Consider the following 20,091-nt stretch of genomic DNA (forward strand, 5'->3'; position numbering starts at 1 on the left):
TCTCTGTGATATGTGCCCAGAGGAGGACAGGAAACCTGCACGGAAGACCTGCATGAAATGTGAGATCTCCATGTGCGTTCAGCACCTGCAGGCCCACCTGACCACACCTGTGTTGCTGCAGACTCATCCTCTGACTGAACCCATGGCTTTGGATGGCAACATTAAATGTCCTCACCATGGCAAACTCCTGGAGTACTACTGCTTGGACGACATGAACTGTGTGTGCGTTTCCTGCTCCATTGAAGACCAGCACCGCTTACACAATATGAAGACCTTCCCCACAGCGCACAAGGAGCTCACGGAGAAACTCGGAGCTGAGCAGCAGGTATTAAAGGAGAAAACTGATAACAAAACTGGGATTCTGGAGAAATGGGAGAAAACTGAGAGAGAGAAGCTGAGTCGCTTTAGTGTGCGTCTTATTGAAGCAGTAACTAACCTGCGTGACATCTCTCTGACCAGTGTCCAGAGTTCAGTCTCTGCCCGTATGGTGTCCATCAGAACCAGTTCAAGCAGCATGCAGGCAGCCCAGAATGAGACGGATGCCTTCAGATTCCTGCAGATGTATTCTCAGGTGCATCAGGATGTGGAGAAAGCCAAAGCTGTGGATCTAAGGAGAGGGCTGGAACCTGGAAAGGATCGTGATGAACTGCTACAGGAGATAAGGCAGAATGGTGAAAAGATGTTGGAGCAAGCCTCCCACTTCTTAGGATCATTGTTAGCTCTGGTCGACCCTGAAAATCACCAGGAGCTCCTTGCTACTCGTTCAGACCTGATCTTTGAGCCACAGATGTTGGGACCTTGCATGTTTCTCTCACAAGACAATAAGAAGATTTACTACAATCGTTCACTGGGAACATGTTGTGGCACTTTTCTTATTCGTAGCAAAGAAAAAGACTCAGACTTTCAGAGCTGGATGATCCGTGTCCCCAAAGAGTCTGACTGGATGGTTGGGGTATGCAATAATTGCTATATGGGAAACCTCGGAAATGATCCTATTTATGCACTGCACTGTGAAGATAACCACCTTCGTTGTCTTTCAACCACTGAGTATGTTAAACTAAAATCTACTAGATTAAAATCTGGAAATTACAGGGTTAACTCTTCCCTCCTGAGATCAGACAGGGGTGGATTTGATCCTGTCCCCAGACCTGAAAAGGTGGAGGTGTTTTGGAACTTGAATTCTTCTACACTATCTTTCTACAACAGAACTGGACAATACCAGAGAAAAGAAATAATCACATTTCAGATGAACCTCAGTCACCACAGGCTGGTTCCCTTTGTCCAGCTGGGGAAAGAAAATACCACGAACCACCCCCAGAAGGACTGGCAGTGCTCATGTGGGTTGGTTTACAACAAAACTGTCAATGGTTTCAGGAGAGGAATGTGCGAGCTCTCCTGTCAGGCAAACTGCCGCTGTGGGAAGATTCTTGGAGGTCCATGCACTGCAGAGGTGGTTTGTGAACTTTGCTAACTGGTAATATTCCGCTCTTAGTGTCTTAAATGAGCATGAATGTGTACGTCTTAAGTTGCTGTCAAATAATTGCATTGTAGTACATCATACATTATAAACTAGTGAAATGAATGTTATAAGAGTACAAAATGTACATGTATTAATATAGATAATGTACTATCTTCAGCTGGATATTTCTTGATGGAAATGATATAGTTTGTTTCTGGTCTTGTTTTTATTGTAGCAACGGCCATTTCTTCTCCAACTCTAATCTTTCTAATTGTTTCTAAGTGGTTCTTAAGAGTGCTTGTTTCCATCTACTGGCTGAGAATATGGACCTCTCACAAGTTACTGTGGTATTATAGTATGAATAATTTTTGTCTAATACACTCTGACAGGTGAATTAAATTAATAAATACATAAACCAGTATATATTATGTGTCTTATAATTGATGCAACTGACCTAACTGATAAATTAACCAGTAAAATATTAACAATAAAGTAATTAAACAAACTCACTATGATCAAGAAATACTCTAAAGAGTTACACTTTTCTGGTCAAATCTGCAGGAATGCATTTATGCAACAGTACAAACCCAACATTATGAAAAATATTCTTTATTTACACTAATTTAATTTCAGTTTGCTGCATAAACTTGGCTGTAAACTTGCAAATGCCATCTGGTTTCTTAAATGATTTGATATCAGTTTTTGTTGAGAGATTTGTGATAATTTAATTAAATATTACGTTATTATAAATTACTGTTGTAATTTAACATTTGGCCATGAATGAATTAAGACAAGCTAATTTACTTTGCAACAAAAGAACTAAAGGAGCAAATGTCTTTACAAGCTATACATCAGTTCTCGCTCTAGTTGGGCTTTGTTCATTGTGTGGGAAATGAAACTTATCTGCAAAGCTAATAAACCAACAGCCTTTCAAACTCCACCCCATCAGTGTTTGATTGTGGGAGTATTTATCAGGAAGTAAAAACTGTTGCTTGGTGCAGCTGTCGCAGACAAGACATAGAGACTAACTAATATTTGCCAACTACAGACAACATTCAAAAACAATTTAGCAAACTGTATTTCATGCTCAGTTTTCCTACAAACAAATAAACAATAGAAAATCAAGGAGGACTTTAAGGACTTATTTAACACTGAATATCATTCCAACAAATCAAACCAGGATCTTCTCGCTCTTGAAAAGATGTCTGATAACATATCAAAGGATCCTCAAAGGATTCTCTGTGATATGTGCCCAGAGGAGGACAGGAAACCTGCACGGAAGACCTGCATGAAATGTGAGATCTCCATGTGCGTTCAGCACCTGCAGGCCCACCTGACCACACCTGTGTTGCTGCAGACTCATCCTCTGACTGAACCCATGGCTTTGGATGGCAACATTAAATGTCCTCACCATGGCAAACTCCTGGAATACTACTGCTTGGACGACATGACCTGTGTGTGCGTTTCCTGCGCCATTGAAGACCAGCACCGCTTACACAATATGAAGACCTTCCCCACAGCCCACAAGGAGCTCACGGAGAAACTCGGAGCTGAGCAGCAAGTATTAAAGGAGAAAACTGATGATGATAATGTGAGCCTGGAGAAGTGGGAGAAGAGAGAGAGAGAGAAACTGGGTCACTGTAGTGTGCGTCTTATTGAAGCAGTAACTAACCTGCGTGACATCTCTCTGACCAGTGTCTAGAGTTCAGTCTCTGGCCGTATGGTGTCCATCAGAACCAGTTTGAGCAGCATGCAGGCAGCCCAGAAAGAGACGGACACCTTCAGATTCCTGCAGATGTATTCTCAGGTGCATCAGGATGTGGAGAAAGCCAAAGCTGTGGATCTGAGGAGAGGGCTGGAGCCTGGAAAGGATTGTGATAAACTGGTACAGGAGATAAGGCAGAATGGTGAAAAGATGTTGGAGAAAGCATCTCAATTCTTAGGATCATTGTTAGCTCTGGTCGACCCTGAAAATCACCAGGAGCCCCTTACCACTGGTTCAGACCTGATCCTTGAACCACAGAGTTTTGTTCCCAGCATGTCTCTGTCCAAAGACAAGCGCAAGATTTTCTACAACAGCTGGCTGGGACAATGTTCTGCCACTGTTCTGATCAGTAGTACCCAGTCAGCTCCCAACTTTCAGAGGTGGGTGGTCAGTCTCACCAAAGACTCTGACTGGATGGTTGGGTTGTGTGACAAACAGTCCACAAAAAACTTGAAGGAAGGACCTGTCTATGGACTGTTCTGTGAAGATAACCAGATTGGCTGTCTCACAACAGAGTATGATGATTGTCCTGATGCACCATCCAATTCAGGAGGCTTTGGACTACAGAGGACCTGCCAGACCAAAGCAGGGAGGCCATTCAGGGTTTCTTCTGCATTTCTGGCATATCAGAATGAGGATGAAGAAGAACAAGACCCACCACGACCTGAAAAGGTGGAGGTGTTTTGGAACTTTACTGCATCAACACTGTCCTTTTTCATGAGAACTGGTCAGTACCAGAGAGAAGAAATAACCACTGTTGAGATGAGCCTCAACAACTGGGATCTGGTCCCCTTTGTTCACCTGGGGAAACAAGATGGGCAAACTAGCGGCCAGCAGCAGCAGCAGCGGCAGTGCTCCAAATGTAACAGCTTTACCTCGTCTTACCAGTCAAATTGTAACTACTGTGGACAATCATTTGGGCCATACATCTCTGATGTAGTGTGTGAGCTTTGCTAATTGTTGAAATTCTGCTGATCAATGAGTATAAATGCAACTTCCTGTTAGGTTGGTGTCAAATGCATACAATGTGATAAATAATGAGGAATAAAATGATGAGTTTATTTGAAGTTTTTGTTTTCTCTTACTTTCAGATAAATTATTTAGAGATTTACTTTTAATGCAGCAACAATTTCCTTTTGTCTTAATTGTGGCATTTGTTTGATTTGATCAGTTTGTATCTGAATCTATTTAGAATATCATTGCTTTCACATCATGCAACACTACTTTACATTTAATCTGCATTTTAACAATGAATCTAAAGCGTTTAGTTTCACATAAAAAATATGCTAATAATCTAATCAATAAAAAATAATCAAATGTGAAAATGTGAAATTTTTTATTGACTGTTGTGAAATTAAAACAGTATTTTAATGTTTTGGCAGTATATATTTTTAAAAGCTTACGACAATTTGTAACATGAAAACAACTTGAAAAAGTAATGAAAGCAATTGCTAGACATAAAAAATATAAGTTCTGATGGTAGAAATCTGATAAAAGTGAATTTTCAAGTAGAAGCACTCAGAGATAGCAGACCTCCGCCAGACATCTTTTTTTTTTTTTTTTTTCTGTTTTTGTTTTTGTCAGTGATTGTGGACATTATTTCTGAGTTAGAAGACCCAATGGCAAAAATATTCCCATGTCACCGTAGTAAAGAATCATTTAAAAAATGTCTGCATCCAGGCAATGATCCAGATCACCCCCAAAATCTAATCACATGTTTTTTTATTCAATTTCTTAAATTTCCTGTAAATTTCATCTAAATCAATAACTTTTTGAGTTATGTTGCTAATAGACAGACAGACAGACAAACCAGCACCACTGAATACATGACCTTCACCTTGGTGGAGGTAAAAAAAACAAAACAAAACACTTACCTTAAAGGCTACAGGTAATGATAAATTCACCTCAACAAGTGCATCACCAACAACATAAAACCCCAGAAACTTTGGTAATGATCATGAGCAGCTTAGACCAGAGAAGACAAAGACCCACAAATGCACTCTTACTAAACACCCTCTCATCTATCATTTAAACTCTCTAGTTCTATGTACTGTTTGTGGTCTTACATCTGAAAATACTCACAAGTGCCCCCAGAAGGAATGGCAGTGCTCATGTGGTTTGGTTTCCAACAAAACTATCAATGGTTACAGGAGGAGAGAGCATGAGTTGTCCTTCAGGTAAAATGCTCTGATCTATTATATTCTTTCTAGCTGCCACTTAAGAGTACTTGTCTCCATCTACTGGCTGATAATATGTACCTCGTACAAGTTACTGTAGTATTACAGTATAAAGTATTTTGTTCAATACAGTCTGACAGGCAAAATCAATCACCAAATAAATAAAATAGGGATGTAAGGTATGTAATATGCTCCTCACATGTGGAACAAACTCCCAGAAAACTGCAGGTCTGCTGAAATTCTCAGCAGTTTTAAATCAGGGTTAAAAACTTTTCTATTTGCTTCCTATTATCAAAACAACTGTTAATTTCCTACATTGGAACTTCATTTTTTTGCATTTTATCTATTTTATTCTATCTTTTTTTCTGTTTCTGTTGAATTTATGTTATTTCTTTTAAAGTTTGTTTTAATGCACTTGTTATTGCTTCCTGCAACCCACTGTAATGCTTCTTATGTTTTATGTAAAGCACCTTAAATTGTCTTGTACATGAAATGTGTTACACAAATAATCCTGCCTTGCCTGATGTGGTATTAGTTTTCATTGAAAGAGGTTTAGAAAGACCCGTTTTAATTATATAACATTTTAAGTTATAAATTTCTGTTCTAATTTTCTTATAATTACGACAAACAATTATCCTTTGCACCTCAGAAAGAAATGTCTTTGCAAGCCATAGATCATTTCTCTCTCCAGTAGGTTTTTGTTTGCTCATTTCGTGAGAAATGAAACTTAACTCCAAAGCCAATAAACGGCTGCAGGCACCCTGCCAGACTCCACCCCATCAATGTTTGGTTGTGTGAGTGTTTATTAGGAAGTGAGAGCGGCTGCTTAGTGCTGATGTGGCAAACAAGACATAGAGACTAAAGATTTTCGAACTACAGACAAAATTAAAAAACAATTTAACAAACTGGATTTCATGCTCAGTTTTCCATCAAAAGAATCAACAAGAAAACATCAAGAAGGACTTTAAGGATTTTATTTAACACTGAATATCATTCCAACAAATCAAACCAGGATCTTCTTGCTTTTGAAAAGATGTCTGACAACATATCAAAGGATCCTCAAAGGATTCTCTGTGATATGTGCCCAGAGGAGGACAGGAAACCTGCACGGAAGACCTGCATGAAATGTGAGATCTCCATGTGCGTTCAGCACCTGCAGGCCCACCTGACCACACCTGTGTTGCTGCAGACTCATCCTCTGACTGAACCCATGGCTTTGGATGGCAACATTAAATGTCCTCACCATGGCAAACTCCTGGAATACTACTGCTTGGACGACATGACCTGTGTGTGCGTTTCCTGCGCCATTGAAGACCAGCACCGCTTACACAATATGAAGACCTTCCCCACAGCCCACAAGGAGCTCACGGAGAAACTCGGAGCTGAGCAGCAAGTATTAAAGGAGAAAACTGATGATGATAATAAAAGCCCGGAGAAGTGGGAGAAGAGAGAGAGAGAGAAACTGGGTCGCTGTAGTGTGCGTCTTATTGAAGCAGTAACTAACCTGCGTGACATCTCTCTGACCAGTGTCCAGAGTTCAGTCTCTGGCCGTATGGTGTCCATCAGAACCAGTTCGAGCAGCATGCAGGCAGCCCAGAAAGAGACGGACACCTTCAAATTCCTGCAGATGTATTCTCAGGTGCATCAGGATGTGGAGAAAGCCAAAGCTGTGGATCTGAGGAGAGGGCTGGAGCCTGGAAAGGATCGTGACAAACTGGTACAGGAGATAAGGCGGAATGGTGAAAAGATGGTGAAGCAAGCCTCCCAGTTTGTAGAATCATTGTTAGCTCTGGTCGACCCTGAAAACCACCAGGAGCCCCTTACCACTGGTTCAGACCTGATCTTTGAACCACAGAGCTTTACTCCCAGCATGTCTCTGTCCAAAGACAAGCGCAAGATTTTCTACCACAGCTGGCTGGGACAATGTTCTGCCACTGTTCTGATCAGTAGTACCCAGTCAGCTCCCAACTTTCAGAGGTGGGTGGTCAGTCTCACCAAAGACACTGACTGGATGGTTGGGTTGTGTGACAAACAGTCCACAAATAACTTAAAGAAAGGACCTGTCTATGGACTGTTCTGTAAAGATAACCGGCTTGGCTATCTTACAACAGAGTATGATGATTTTCCTGCTGTACCATCCAATTCAGAAGAGGAAGATGGTATAATAATCTGTAACCAAATGAGTGTTTCTTCTGCATCGCTCACACATCAGGGGGAGGATGGAAATGAGTCTGTACCACGACCTGAAAAGGTGGAGGTGCTTTGGAACTTTATTGGCTCCACCCTGTCCTTCTTTAGCAGAACTGGACAGTATCAGAGAGAAGAAATCATCACAATCAAGATGAGTCACAACAACAGGAGCCTGGCCCCTTTTGTCCAACTGGGAGTGGAAAATATCCAATCCAGGCCTCCGCAGAACTGGCAGTGCTCATGTGGGCAGGTTTACATCAGAGATACGACAGGGTATCGCAGGAAACAGCTCTCCGGCTACAACTTCAGGTGTTCCTGTGGAACAACTGTTGGTAGCCCGTGTGTCACAGACGCGGTTTGTGAACTTTTGCAATAAGTAGAACTCTGGTGATCTGTTGTTTGCTGTCATTTACTGAGTATAAATGTACTTGACTGGTGTTAAGTTGCTGTTAAATTACTACATTGTAATAAATCATGAGTCATAAACTTGTAATTACAAGCATGCAAAATACACTCCGTTTAAGATAAGGTAATATATGTTAATTTGTTTTAGAATCTTTTAACTTGATCATTTTCTTTAAACTGAATTGTCTTTTTCTTTCTGCCTGTCAATTTAACGTGCACATCCCCATCTGCTGGTGGTTAATGTGTCACTGTTAAATTACTACACATCACTCTGTACCTGACAACTCAGTGGTATTTGTATTCTAAGTTGTAACACATTTTTAATTTGCAATAAAACCAGAAAAATGCTGAGCTGTGAAGTTTATTGACTTGATAAAATGTGAATTGAAAAAACCATCCATCTGCAATCAGGCGAAGCAGGGTATACCCTAGACAGGTCACAGGTCTGAATCTTTATATATTTTATTTATTTACCGTGACACTGACGAATCTAAACAGATCAGGAAAGAAAGTTTGATTTTAAACTATTTTCTGGAGGTATATAAACTCATTGGTGACATTTCCAGGAATGCATTTACCAGAAGTAACAGGGATAAAACTCGGTTATAAATATAACTGATAGTTAGGTTGGTGTTGTGAATGTACTATGATAAAAAAATAAGGGATAAAAATAGGATGAGATCATTCAAAACACACATCTTACACCTTAGCTATATTTAGCAATATGTACCTTATGTCTTAATTGTGGTTGTAGTTTGATTTTATCAGTTTTAAGTGTTTGTCTGCATCTAATTGTAATAGAACGTCTCTGCTCTTACATCATGCAACACATTACAGAACATCTGCATAGCAACAATGAAGCATCAGCGTTTTGTTTCACAGAAACAATAATAATAAAAACCAGTCAAATGTGAAGATGTGAAATGTTTTATTGATTTTATGTGAAATGAAAAGAGGTTTTTTTTATGTTTTGGCCACATAAATACTTTGTTAAAACACACAATGTGTAACAGAGAACTTGAAAAAGTAACGGAACCAAGAGCTTGACAATAAAAGATTTCCAGTGCTGATGGTAAAAATCTAATTAACCCAATTCCCAAAAAATAACACTTACCTTAAAGGTTGCAGGGAATAATAAATTTACTTGAACAAGTGCATCAGCAACATAAACCCCACAAACTTTGGTAATAATCATGAGCAGCTTAGACCAGAGAAGACAAATAACCGTAAATACACTCTTCTATACTATATATGGTTTGTGGTCTCAGATTGTATTCAGCACGTAAAAGTATGACACTATGGTCTCTAAACTGTTCTTTAAGACTTAGACTGAGACTAATATTAGACTCAAATTAAGCATCATTAAAGTGCAAAATATGGGTGATGGAATGATTTTTTTCTTTAAAAATATACCTTTTCTAATGTGCTAATTTTTAAATAATTTAAAATATTTTCTTTCATCTTATAAGTTGGGGACAAATGCTTGCTGCATGATCTCTGCAAACAGTACAGACATGCAGTAGATGCTGTTTAAAACAGCCACAAATGTGCATAAATAAATAGTTAAAAGGACCTTGCAGTGGAATGATGAGACAGAGAAGAGGAAACATTCATGAAACTGTGGGGTCAAAGCTACATTACATTTAGGAATAACCCCTGGAATACTCTGTGGATTTTTTCATGTCTAAAAGGACTCAAAATGCGTGCTGGAAATAGTTTCTAATCATGTTAACCTGCGCTTAAAGAGGCTAAAAAGAGGCTAAAAAGATTCAATAAATTTATCAGCTCACTTGTGATTTCACATGATCAGTACACATACAGCAACTGGAAGTCAGGCAGTCTGCGCTGGAGCCGAGCTGAGGTGGTTGTTCAGCTGTCGTTGCCAAAGACGGTGTTGAGCTGCTGGGTGACTCTGATGAAAGTCGTCCTGCGGCTAAGCTCCTTCAGCTTTGCTGCTCCAACGTAGGTGCAGGTGGAGCGGACCCCTCCCAGGATGTCTCGTATTGTGACATCTACTGGACCTTTGTAAGGAACCTCCACGGTTTTACCCTCTGATGCTCTGCAGGCAAAAACATGCAGTGTGTGAATTTTCTCTCACTTTTCTCAAATGCAGCAAAATGACAGAAGCTAACCTGTATTCAGCCACGCCTCCTGCATGCTTCTTCATCGCTGTGTCTGAGCTCATTCCATAAAACAGCTTGAATTTCTTGCCATTTTTCTCAATGATCTCCCCACCGCTCTCTGAGTGGCCAGCCAGCATGCCACCCAGCATCACAAAGTCTGCCCCAGCACCTGAAAGTCATAAAGTAGGGAGCAACAAGCCTCTTTTAACAGACAACTCTACAGTATTTGGAATTAAGGTGCATTATAAAAACGCAAGCTTACCAAAAGCCTTTGAGACATCTCCTGGACAAGTACATCCACCATCCTGTGTGAAAGAGAGGGGAAGCAGAATGTACTTAATTGAGGAAATTTTATCAAGATATACAGTACACAATTTGGAAAGATGGTTTCAGGTGACTGAACAACAAGGGAACAATATTATGTGTCACACTCAGCTGTGACCTCCTGCTCCTTGGCTCTGCCATTCCCTCATCAGCTCAACCACTTCCACCTGCTGGTGCCACCTGCCAGTTACCTAATCAGTGTCCCTATATAACCTGTCCTGCTTCACTCCATAGTTGCCAGATTGTCTTTGCTCCCATGCCTGACTCTCCAGCATTCATCTCCGGACTGTTCCCTGTTGTAGACTCTGCCCGCTCCTGACCACCGCCTCGCAGCTCAGCCCTGTCCTGAATCTGCGAGAAGTCGTCTTTGATTCCCTGGTTCCAACCCCGCCTGTTTCTGACCTTTCCTTTCCTTTCCTTTCATCTCAGCCCTGCTCAATATCCGTATTAACCTGAATCACGTCTGGAAGGACAAGTTATCGCAGTGAGTCTCACCCGCTTTAAACAGTTGTACATCCTCCTGTTATCTCCTGGACTTCTATTCACTCACCAGTCCTGTCTTCTCTGCCAGTTCTGTTGTCCAGTGAAAAACCTGTTTACCTGGCAGGCGGGTGACCGGGGTTCGATACCAACCTGTACCCACAGCAGTTGCTGACCAAGCCACCTGACCTTACCCTTACCCGGAGAAAATAATAAATGCTTGTTCTTCCTTTATTCCTGACTCACTATGGTGCATTTGGGTCCACAACCTCCCCATTACATAATAACTGTTCAATAAGCTAACCGTAGAAATGACAAAAGCTGTTCAGCTTAAACTTTGACATGTTTAATTGGTGGATTGAGGTTGAATCACATTTGCACCACAAAAAACTACTCTGAATTTCATCTGGGACCAGAAAATTACAAATATGATCAATTTGATGCCTGAGGTTTCTTTTTGTAAATGCACTCCTACAACTGTAATCTTACTGTCAAATATATCACTGGGTCACAGGCATTATCCATGGAGCAGAAGATAAACTCATTTGACAAACTGCATGCATCGAAAGTTGGTTCAACTAAAGACATAGGCCCAATCCCATTTCACCCCTTGGCCCTACCCCTTACCCCTACCCCTTAAAACGGAGCTAGAAGGGGTAGGGCTGAAAAGTCCACCCCTACGAATTGGGACACCCCTTCAACAGTCACATACGTCATCAGTAGTCACTAAAGAACATTTTACACAGATACTGGAAGAAACTAAATAAAAAAAACCAATAAATATTAGCCGGCATTGCTCTTAAAGTTTATTCTTAAAGTGTATTCCAGCGTGAGAAATCGGAGGTTTAGCGTGAGAGCGTAAGAAGCCATTCAAATGCACGAGACTAACGGCCGATGCGTGAGAGTAGCCCTGTAAACAAACGCAGCGTACCGGCTCGCACAGTGGTTCACCACGGTCTCGTGCTGCTACATGCTGCTGTCAAACATGACATGAGAGAGATCACTCCACAAGAGCGTTTAGTCGAGATACTGCATAGTGAAACCTGTTGTCATACACAGTCTATGGTGCAGTAAGATGGGGGGGGCTAATGAAAACTATCGCGGCGGCAAACTTGTTGCGCTCATTTTTTCGTTACCGTGCAATTAATTGACTTATTGCTTATCGACAGGCATATGTAGGACGCAAAGTACGAATTTTGCATGCCATTAAAATTAATCGTGTGTGCTGGTATACGCTCTTTTCTCTGTGCCTTTTTTTTTTTTTTTTTTTTTTTTTGCGAGTGTGTGTTGTCCTGCATCTCAAGAAAGCGTGATGTGCGTAGAAACACTTGCTTTCTCATATAGAACAGGAAATTTTTCATACCCCTCCGTTTCAAGTGTGCCTCTGAAAAATCTTCGTTTGAAGGGGTATATAGCCCTACCCCTTACCCCTACCCCTCGGTCCTAAAAGGAATTGGGACACCCCTACCCCTTCACGTGAACGCGCAAAACGAAGGGGAAGGGCTAAGGGGTAGGGCCAAGGGGTGAAATGGGATTCACCCATAGTCCTCCCAGCATGAAGCATGTGCAGAGAGAACCCACACATGCAGGGGAAAGTATGTAAACTCCACATGAAAAGGTTTAAACCCAGAACCTCCTTACCACACTAAATGAACTCTGCATGTTCAAAAACTGCATAGATTTACTCACAGAGATGATGTGACCGCCCAGGCCGTGGGCTGCATCTGCACACTCGATCACAGCACTGAGCTGAGGGTAGCCAACCCCAGTCTTCTTGCGGGTGGTACACACAGACCCTGAAGAGGACGACAAGAGTAAAGAGATCATTAAATATGAATGTCAGTTGCTATAAAATAAACTTTGACTTAATCATATAACTAGAATGTGTCATATGGTCAACCATGGCCTGAAAAAGATAGAAATCTACAGAGACGTAAAGTGAAACTACAGGATTTGTATGTTCAGGGAACCTAAAATAAGTCAAAATATGTGACGCTGTTATCACCTGGTCCGATGCCAACTTTGATGATGTCAGCACCTGCCAGGATCAGCTCTTCTACCATTTCTCCTGTCACCACGTTTCCTGCCTGAGCAAATTAAAGGTTTGTTTTATTCATTCTTCTCCAAGACATGTTAGTTTTTTATCCCACATTATGTATTTTATAGATATTACCAGATGTTTTCTTACCATTATAGTATGAGAGGGGAACTTCTCCCTGACATCTTTGACAAAATGGACAAAGTGTTCGGAGTAGCCGTTTGCTACATCTACACAGACGTACTTTAACTGAGGCACTGCTGCCAAGATGGCTGAGATCTTCTCAAAGTCACCGTCTCCAGTTCCTGTGCTGACAGCTACACTCTAAATGGTGGAAAAACACACACAGAGGAGAGTGTTACAACAGTTTCCACAGCTAATCATGTGAAAAAGTGCAATAATGAATGAGTACCTCCAGGCATTCAGGATGTTTTTCTGCAAACTCCACCCAGTCATCTACAGAGTAATGTTTGTGGACTGTAGTGAAGAGAGTGAACTAGCAGAGAAACAAAGAAAAAGTTGGAGTTGTCTTTGTGGAGTAGCCAACATGTGTGCTGGAGAAAACAGGTAACGAAAACAATTTGTAGTGAGTCTGCCCTCACACTATTCTTTTTAAAGTTAAAAAAAAAATACATATATGTAACCTAAGATTAAAATATTGCAATTTCGCACAGCCTACCTGGTGCAGAGCTAGGGCCATGTCAAATGTCCCCACAGTGTCCATGTTGGCAGCAACAATAGGGATCCCTTTATAGCTGCCCTTGGAGTTCCTGAAAGTGAAGCTCCTCATCAGCTCTACCTGGAGCAGAAGAGGACAGCGGATGATGCTCTTGATAAGGAATCACCAAATGCAGACCTCTTAGGCCTGTGTCCTGCAGGTTTTACATATTTACCTGCTGCAACACACCTGACTCATGTAATAGGTCATAAAGAGGCTTGTGCAGAATTTGACAACAACCTGTTGGAGAACCATATCCATTGAATCAAAGTTTGTGATCCATGCTCTGGATGGTGTAAAGTGACCTTCTGCTGCACCCTGCTATACTTTTGGGCCTGTTGCATAAGAGCAATGTTTTGGGTGTTCCTGGAGAGCTTGTGGGCTATATGTTCACCCTTTCCACACACTACTTGGTAATGTGGACAGGACATGGATATCTTTATCATACATAAAGCTAATGTACTTTTTTTTGTTGTTTTTTGTTATGTGTTAACAAGTTGATTATTCTGTGAATACCACATTATCTAACTTGTAAAGCATGCATTAACATTTAACAAAACACTTTTTTCATAGTTCATCATGTGTATCTACAATAACAAAGCAGTGTGCAGTGATATTGCATAAAAGTAGGTTTGTTGTACTTCTCTGTCATAATATAGAGAGGAGCTAATGTGCTTTTCTTTCTGGATAAATACTAAATGTTCATATAGATATGTGCTCATTTCCCATGACTGACAAATGGATAGAAAATGGAAACATCTGCATTTGGGTCAGTCAGGTTTCATGTGGAAAGAATCCACAGCTGGATTTCTTACTTCACTTCGAGACTTGAGTGTGCTCCGCTTTGGCCGGAGGAGCACATCCTTGAAGTCCAACTTGATGTCATTCTCAATGCGAGGCATTTTGGATTTTGGATGTAACAGGAAATAAAAAAGTGAAGCAGAAGCAGGTCCTGGAATTTCGCTCTGCAAAGGAAACTGAGGTCAAGATGGATGTTTTGTGTCATTTTTCCCTCACTGTCGTTCTTTTGCCCCTCCCTCTCCGTCCTGCACATTCACACAGAAATGTCATCAAACGACAACTGAAGGAGACTGTGTGCAAGTTGAAGAGACCGAAAAAGAGGCATAAATGACTAATAGAACAAATAAAAGTAAGCTGGAACCATTGTGAGGGCTTTAAAAGATTAATCGCAATGGAATTGCTGTATGTTGCTGAAATGAAATAAGTGTATCTTTAGCTTGCTAGCGGGATCCACATGCCGTGTTGTATAAGGGGGAAAAAAAGAGCGTTGCTTCTTCAACCGCTGTCAAAATTCAAGGTTGCACTAGCTAACAGTGTAGTAACTGGATTTACTTTATAAAAACTAGAACGTTTTTCCTAAATATGAGCTAATAAATACAAAAAGGCTAAGTAATTTGAAACTTGTAAAAGATAAAATAATTACCGTTGGAAAAAGTACGATTGATTTGATCTGTGGTGCACTGCCGCCTCGGCTTGCTTTTTACACTGTAGGCGCAGGAAATTTTATAGTGAGGGACACAAACTTCCAGCCCCTTGTAGTTTTTTAAGCTTGCTAGCTTGTAGGCGTCTAGCTGGTAAAAAACTACAAATCCTAGCGAGCTACTTTACGTCACGTTGCACTGATGTCGTAAAGATTGTTTTAAAAACTCGGGTAACATATTAAGAATTTGCGAAAGCGCTGTTAGCAGAAATGTTAGTAGTTTATTTAAGTTTAAAATATGAGCTCTTTGGACGATAAATGTCGCAAGTAACACCGGAATCAAGTTAAGCGGAACATTTGCTCGCACGGGCAAGGAGGCGGTAGGATCTCTTAAGAAACACAGGAAACACTCATTGAATTGCAGGAACAGGAGGAATATCGAGTTTCTTCACCAAAAGACAAGCCGAAAATTTAATTTTCACTCTGCAGAAGGTGAAACAATAACACCAGATAACATTAAGTAATATTACTTATCCTGTTTACGTAAATTTACTTAAAACAACTGACCAAACATGCTGATTAAAGTGAAGGTAAGGCATTTCCAACATAACGAGTAGCCAGTTTAACAGCAAATTCTTTTGACAGTCGCTATCAAAACGTGCTTATCAATAACTTCCTAATATCTTAATCACAGACGCTCACTGGCAAGGAGATAGAGATTGACATAGAGCCCACAGATAAGGTAAAGGTTGATACTCCATATATACATTTTCTGTATACAAATTATAATGCGTTATTTAATCTATCTGAACACTAAGTATTGTGCTTTATTGCAATAATTGTCCATTTAGGTGGAGCGAATTAAAGAAAGGGTGGAGGAGAAAGAGGGGATTCCTCCCCAGCAACAGAGGTTGATCTACAGTGGAAAACAGATGTGAGATCAATATTCACTTTCCTGAAGATAAATGTTGGAGATAAAGTGGTGTCCTCACGCTATTTTAAAAATACTATACATAAGTTTTCTCAAGTAACAGGTATAGCTTGTTGATTGAAAGACGTTCATAGTCACTGTGATGTGGCATTTGGTTCACCAGATGTGTGATAAACACCTCTTTGCTCATTGATATATCTTTGAAACAAATTATATTAGCATGGGGTGAAAGTTACCAACATTCATTCAAAACGACCTTTTACTGATTTTCATTTATGAGAGGGCATGTTATATTTGACACAAGTCATTATGTAAAAGTCCCTGATTTTTCATTTGCAGTCTTTAGCAGGTTAATGGCATGAAACACAAAATAGAAAATATAAATTACCAGCATAAAAAAAGAGTTCCAATAAAATGTAAAATCCTTTTATCCTGTTCTGTTATTAAATTTTTTAAAATGTCTTAACTATGCTGTGATTAAACTGCTATAATGAAACATCTGTGAAATCAGGTTACACAGAATCATTCTATTGACAGACTAATCTTTTAGTTTTTGTCATGATTTGTCACTCCAAAGCCAATTAAGCCAAGTGGAAGAAAACAATTATATTCACGTTTTAGTAAAACTGCATTTTATATATTTAATTTGGAATATTTTAGTTAAAATTTCAGATTTTGGTTTAATGTGAAGGGGAAAAAAGACATGTTATAATATGAAACTATCAGGGATAAAACTTCCTGAGGACAACACATTTAATATAAGGTCATACTCTGGATTTTATTCATCAGTACTTTAAAATGAAGACTAATTTGAATCATAAAATCATGTTATATTGTTTTATATCTAACAGTCTTATCCTAAAGCTACCTCATCCTTGGGAGTGGGGCATCATGAACATGTCTTCTTGATTATATGTTATATTTAGAAAACAGCTATTTTGCTTTAGTACTATACCACAGTCTTATATGTTTTATCCATGTCCTATTTTCAGGAATGATGAGAAAACAGCAGCAGACTATAAGATCCAGGGAGGTTCTGTTCTGCACCTGGTACTTGCCTTGAGAGGAGGACACTTGCTCTGGTAGTCATTGTAGCTGCCAATACAAAACCTGCCTAAACTGATGTGATGCCTTCACAAAGCACTGAAGACACAGCCACCGATTGCAGAATCACCTGGTGACATCAAAGGCAGCACAGAGTTATTAGTAGAAATATTAATATCAGGTTCTCCTTTGGTAACCATCTCCTTATAGCCTTTAGTATCTTGCCTGTAAAAAACTTCTCATATTATAACATCCAAACATGCAGAAAAGTTGTGGAGAATTTAAGAACCTTTGGTTACTGCAGAAAACCACTGTTCAAGCTTTTCTTTATACTAGGCAAAGCTAAAGTTACTCGAGGCATACTGGAGCACAAAAATAGTCTTTGTTCCACTTTTGGTCAAACAGAGATAACTGGAATTTGAAAGTGCTTTATGGAAACACATCATTTACAATCAAATCGGCACACTGTAGTTTTTTCTTTTTTCTTTCATACATGTCTTGTTCTCTAAAAAAATGCTCCAACTACAATAGCTTTCTTTTGTGAAGTGCTGATATAGCCCCGTTAGGGAAAGAAAAACTACATCTTTAAAATGGATATGTTCTGATTTACAATACAATTTTCAGTACTGACATAAGAATACCAATACAACAGTCATTTTCACCCATTCAGTAAAATGTCATTGTTATTAGCAAATGAGCTAGCAGAAAGGCTGTAAACTGAGCTTAGCTGAGCATCTTGCACCTTTAAAGGTTCACTGATGAACATACATTTGGTCCTTTCTTTGTTTTGGCAGGACAAAAAACAAACAGTGTTTGTCCAGGAAACTTTTTCATAGCAAGATTTTAGCCTAGAATTCTGTGCTTGTTTGTACCCAACAAACCAGACGCTAAGCTAGTTGTCAACATTAGTGCTTTAGCCTAATATGAAAACGGTTCAGTTTCCCCTGCCTACTGCTTGTATTGAATCATTGACCACATAGTTTACTTTCCGCTTGCTTTTTAGGTAGACTTGATATGTTCATGGGTTATTTAACTTTCTAAAAGTAATATGTTTTTCGTTCTGATTTCACATTTTACTGCTGCAAGAAGGAAAAGCGTGTGTCGCTGCTGTATTGCTCGACAGTAGCTTCAGGTTACATCAGTATTGTTTTGCTTCCGAGTGTGTTCAGAGAAATGACATTTGCTTTTGTATTTTCAGTCGGTTAACGTAAAGCTCCTCTTGGTGCAGTCAGATTTGTTTGAGACGGAATTATGCTTTTTGGAATGTTTTTGTCAATAAAGTTAATGCTGTCAAGTCTTCATGGCCACTGTTATGTGTTAAAATTTACCATGCAGCTAAACACAGGAAAAATCTCATCCACCTGTGAAAATTTCATTTTTATTACCATTGTCAGACTCCCCACCAATATGTACATTTACATTTTTAAACATAGACATAAAGAGACTGAGAATTGAGTCATTATAGGAGACAACAAACAGGAGAAGGCAACTTAAAAAAAAAAACCATTTGTCCAAACGGTGTAGTTTACAAGTATTTTTTATCATTGTAATATTGTATAGCTAAAAGTAGATTTGCTTGTCAGTAGACACTCTTGTTGCATAAAGCTGGATAATTCCACAACAATGAAGGCCTGTTTTTGTCTGAAGTCCTACTAGAAGTAAAGACTGCAGCTTATTGGGACCATCAGGCAGTATTAAGCACAGATGAGTAGAAAAAGCAGCCCTGTAGAGTTTTATCCATATAAATCTCAAGGTTGTATTTCATCCTGGACATTTTTTAGTCTGATTAAGTTGCAGCACTCAATTTCTGAGGTGGGGAAAAAGGTTTTTAGGCCTCATTTATGTGCATTGTAGTGTGGAGTCTATAGAGTTTCTGCCACATCTTAAAAATAGAACAATAATCCTTATGAAAAAATATTTAAATTACCTTCTCTGAAATTAGTCCACCATTATATGTGAGATTTTTTCAATAAAAGGCCTTCAAATTAGAAATTCAGACATTAGTCAGTGGTTTTTATTAACTAAGGGATGATATACAGACTGTTGTGACATCTTTATATACTGTAAATGCTCAACTGTACAGGCACAAAACACATTATGCTTGTAAAAAAAAAAAAAGCAAACATCCAGGACACCATATTTTTTTAACAGTTTAACAAGAGCAGTTAATACATTGTTGGCCAAACTTGTATGATATAATTTCAACATGTAGCACTTGCCATCCTATTCTAAGATTGAAAGTCCTGAGGAATAAATACCTAAAAGCACCAACGTTTACATTTAGCAGTATTAAACAAGATTCAGTTCATTCAGATGAGTTAAATTTAACGGTTTGGAGGTTTTAGGCAGTGTGTGTAAGGAGCAGGCAGTGGGGACGCCCTGAGACATGAAGACTTTGTTGTGTCTTTCAGTGTGCAGCAGTGTTGCAAGTATGTAGCGTGACAGATACTCAGACAATCTACGAGAATTCATTCATGGCGTGCAAGCTCAGATGGTGCCTGTAGCAATATAGCACTAAAATGTCTTCTAGGTAATTGTATGACATAAAAATGCTTTTTTTCCTTCATGTTAAGCTCTCATTTGTTCACCCACAATAAGCACAGTAATTATTTAGACATAAATGCAAGCTACAAAAATAGTTTAGGACATAAAAAACAATCAATGCCTATTTATAAAATGTTTTCACACAGGCATTCGGGTGTGTCGGTGTAGAGATTTACACTTTAGTAACGGAAGTGAGGTGGAAATGTTCAGAACTTCTCTGGTGACAAAATGATGTAATTGTTTGGGTAGTGAGACTTTTTTGGGTTGCTGTTTTGGTACAAAGAAAAACAATGTTTTAACCAACTAATTACATGTGTCACAACACAGTTACAATGTCACTAACACCCAGAATACTGTAATTATAATTAATGTAAAAAAAAAAAAAAACAACAAAAAACTGCATCATTTATCAGCATCCATCCATCCATTATCTATACCCCTTCATCCATCAA

At 39.4% G+C, this 20,091-nt stretch overlaps 3 protein-coding genes across 4 annotated transcripts; 2 read left to right on the plus strand and 1 right to left on the minus strand.

The window, feature by feature from the left end:
* si:dkey-183c6.9 (tripartite motif-containing protein 16) lies at window positions 1–8,345 on the plus strand. Of its 2 annotated transcripts, none has more exons than XM_041985541.1 (2): window positions 1–334; window positions 6,804–8,345. In XM_041985541.1, the coding sequence occupies exons 1-2, from the start codon at window positions 11–13 to the stop codon at window positions 7,965–7,967; spliced, it is 1,488 nt and encodes a 495-aa protein (XP_041841475.1). In that variant the 5' UTR covers window positions 1–10; the 3' UTR covers window positions 7,968–8,345. The 2 variants fall into 2 exon arrangements, with proteins under 2 accessions (XP_041841475.1, XP_041841474.1); XM_041985540.1 differs by lacking the exon at window positions 1–334 and adding an exon at window positions 2,466–3,029.
* A 974-nt stretch (window positions 8,346–9,319) lies between these two features.
* Window positions 9,320–15,231, minus strand: gmpr2 (guanosine monophosphate reductase 2). The gene is made up of 10 exons (XM_041985542.1): window positions 15,124–15,231; window positions 14,495–14,644; window positions 13,641–13,760; window positions 13,374–13,457; window positions 13,112–13,285; window positions 12,929–13,010; window positions 12,613–12,719; window positions 10,382–10,424; window positions 10,129–10,288; window positions 9,320–10,055 (listed from the first exon to the last, which is right to left on the minus strand). Exons 2-10 carry the CDS (start codon window positions 14,579–14,581, stop codon window positions 9,866–9,868), a joined length of 1,047 nt encoding a protein of 348 aa, XP_041841476.1. The 5' UTR covers window positions 14,582–14,644; window positions 15,124–15,231; the 3' UTR covers window positions 9,320–9,865.
* A 168-nt stretch (window positions 15,232–15,399) lies between these two features.
* Window positions 15,400–18,392, plus strand: nedd8 (NEDD8 ubiquitin like modifier). Its single transcript, XM_041986071.1, has 4 exons — window positions 15,400–15,710; window positions 15,815–15,862; window positions 15,972–16,054; window positions 17,044–18,392. The coding sequence occupies exons 1-4, from the start codon at window positions 15,693–15,695 to the stop codon at window positions 17,135–17,137; spliced, it is 243 nt and encodes an 80-aa protein (XP_041842005.1). The 5' UTR covers window positions 15,400–15,692; the 3' UTR covers window positions 17,138–18,392.
* Window positions 18,393–20,091: the final 1,699 nt, after the last annotated feature.

Source organism: Melanotaenia boesemani, chromosome 5 (genome assembly GCF_017639745.1).
Source record: "Melanotaenia boesemani isolate fMelBoe1 chromosome 5, fMelBoe1.pri, whole genome shotgun sequence".
Lineage (NCBI taxonomy): Eukaryota > Metazoa > Chordata > Actinopteri > Atheriniformes > Melanotaeniidae > Melanotaenia > Melanotaenia boesemani.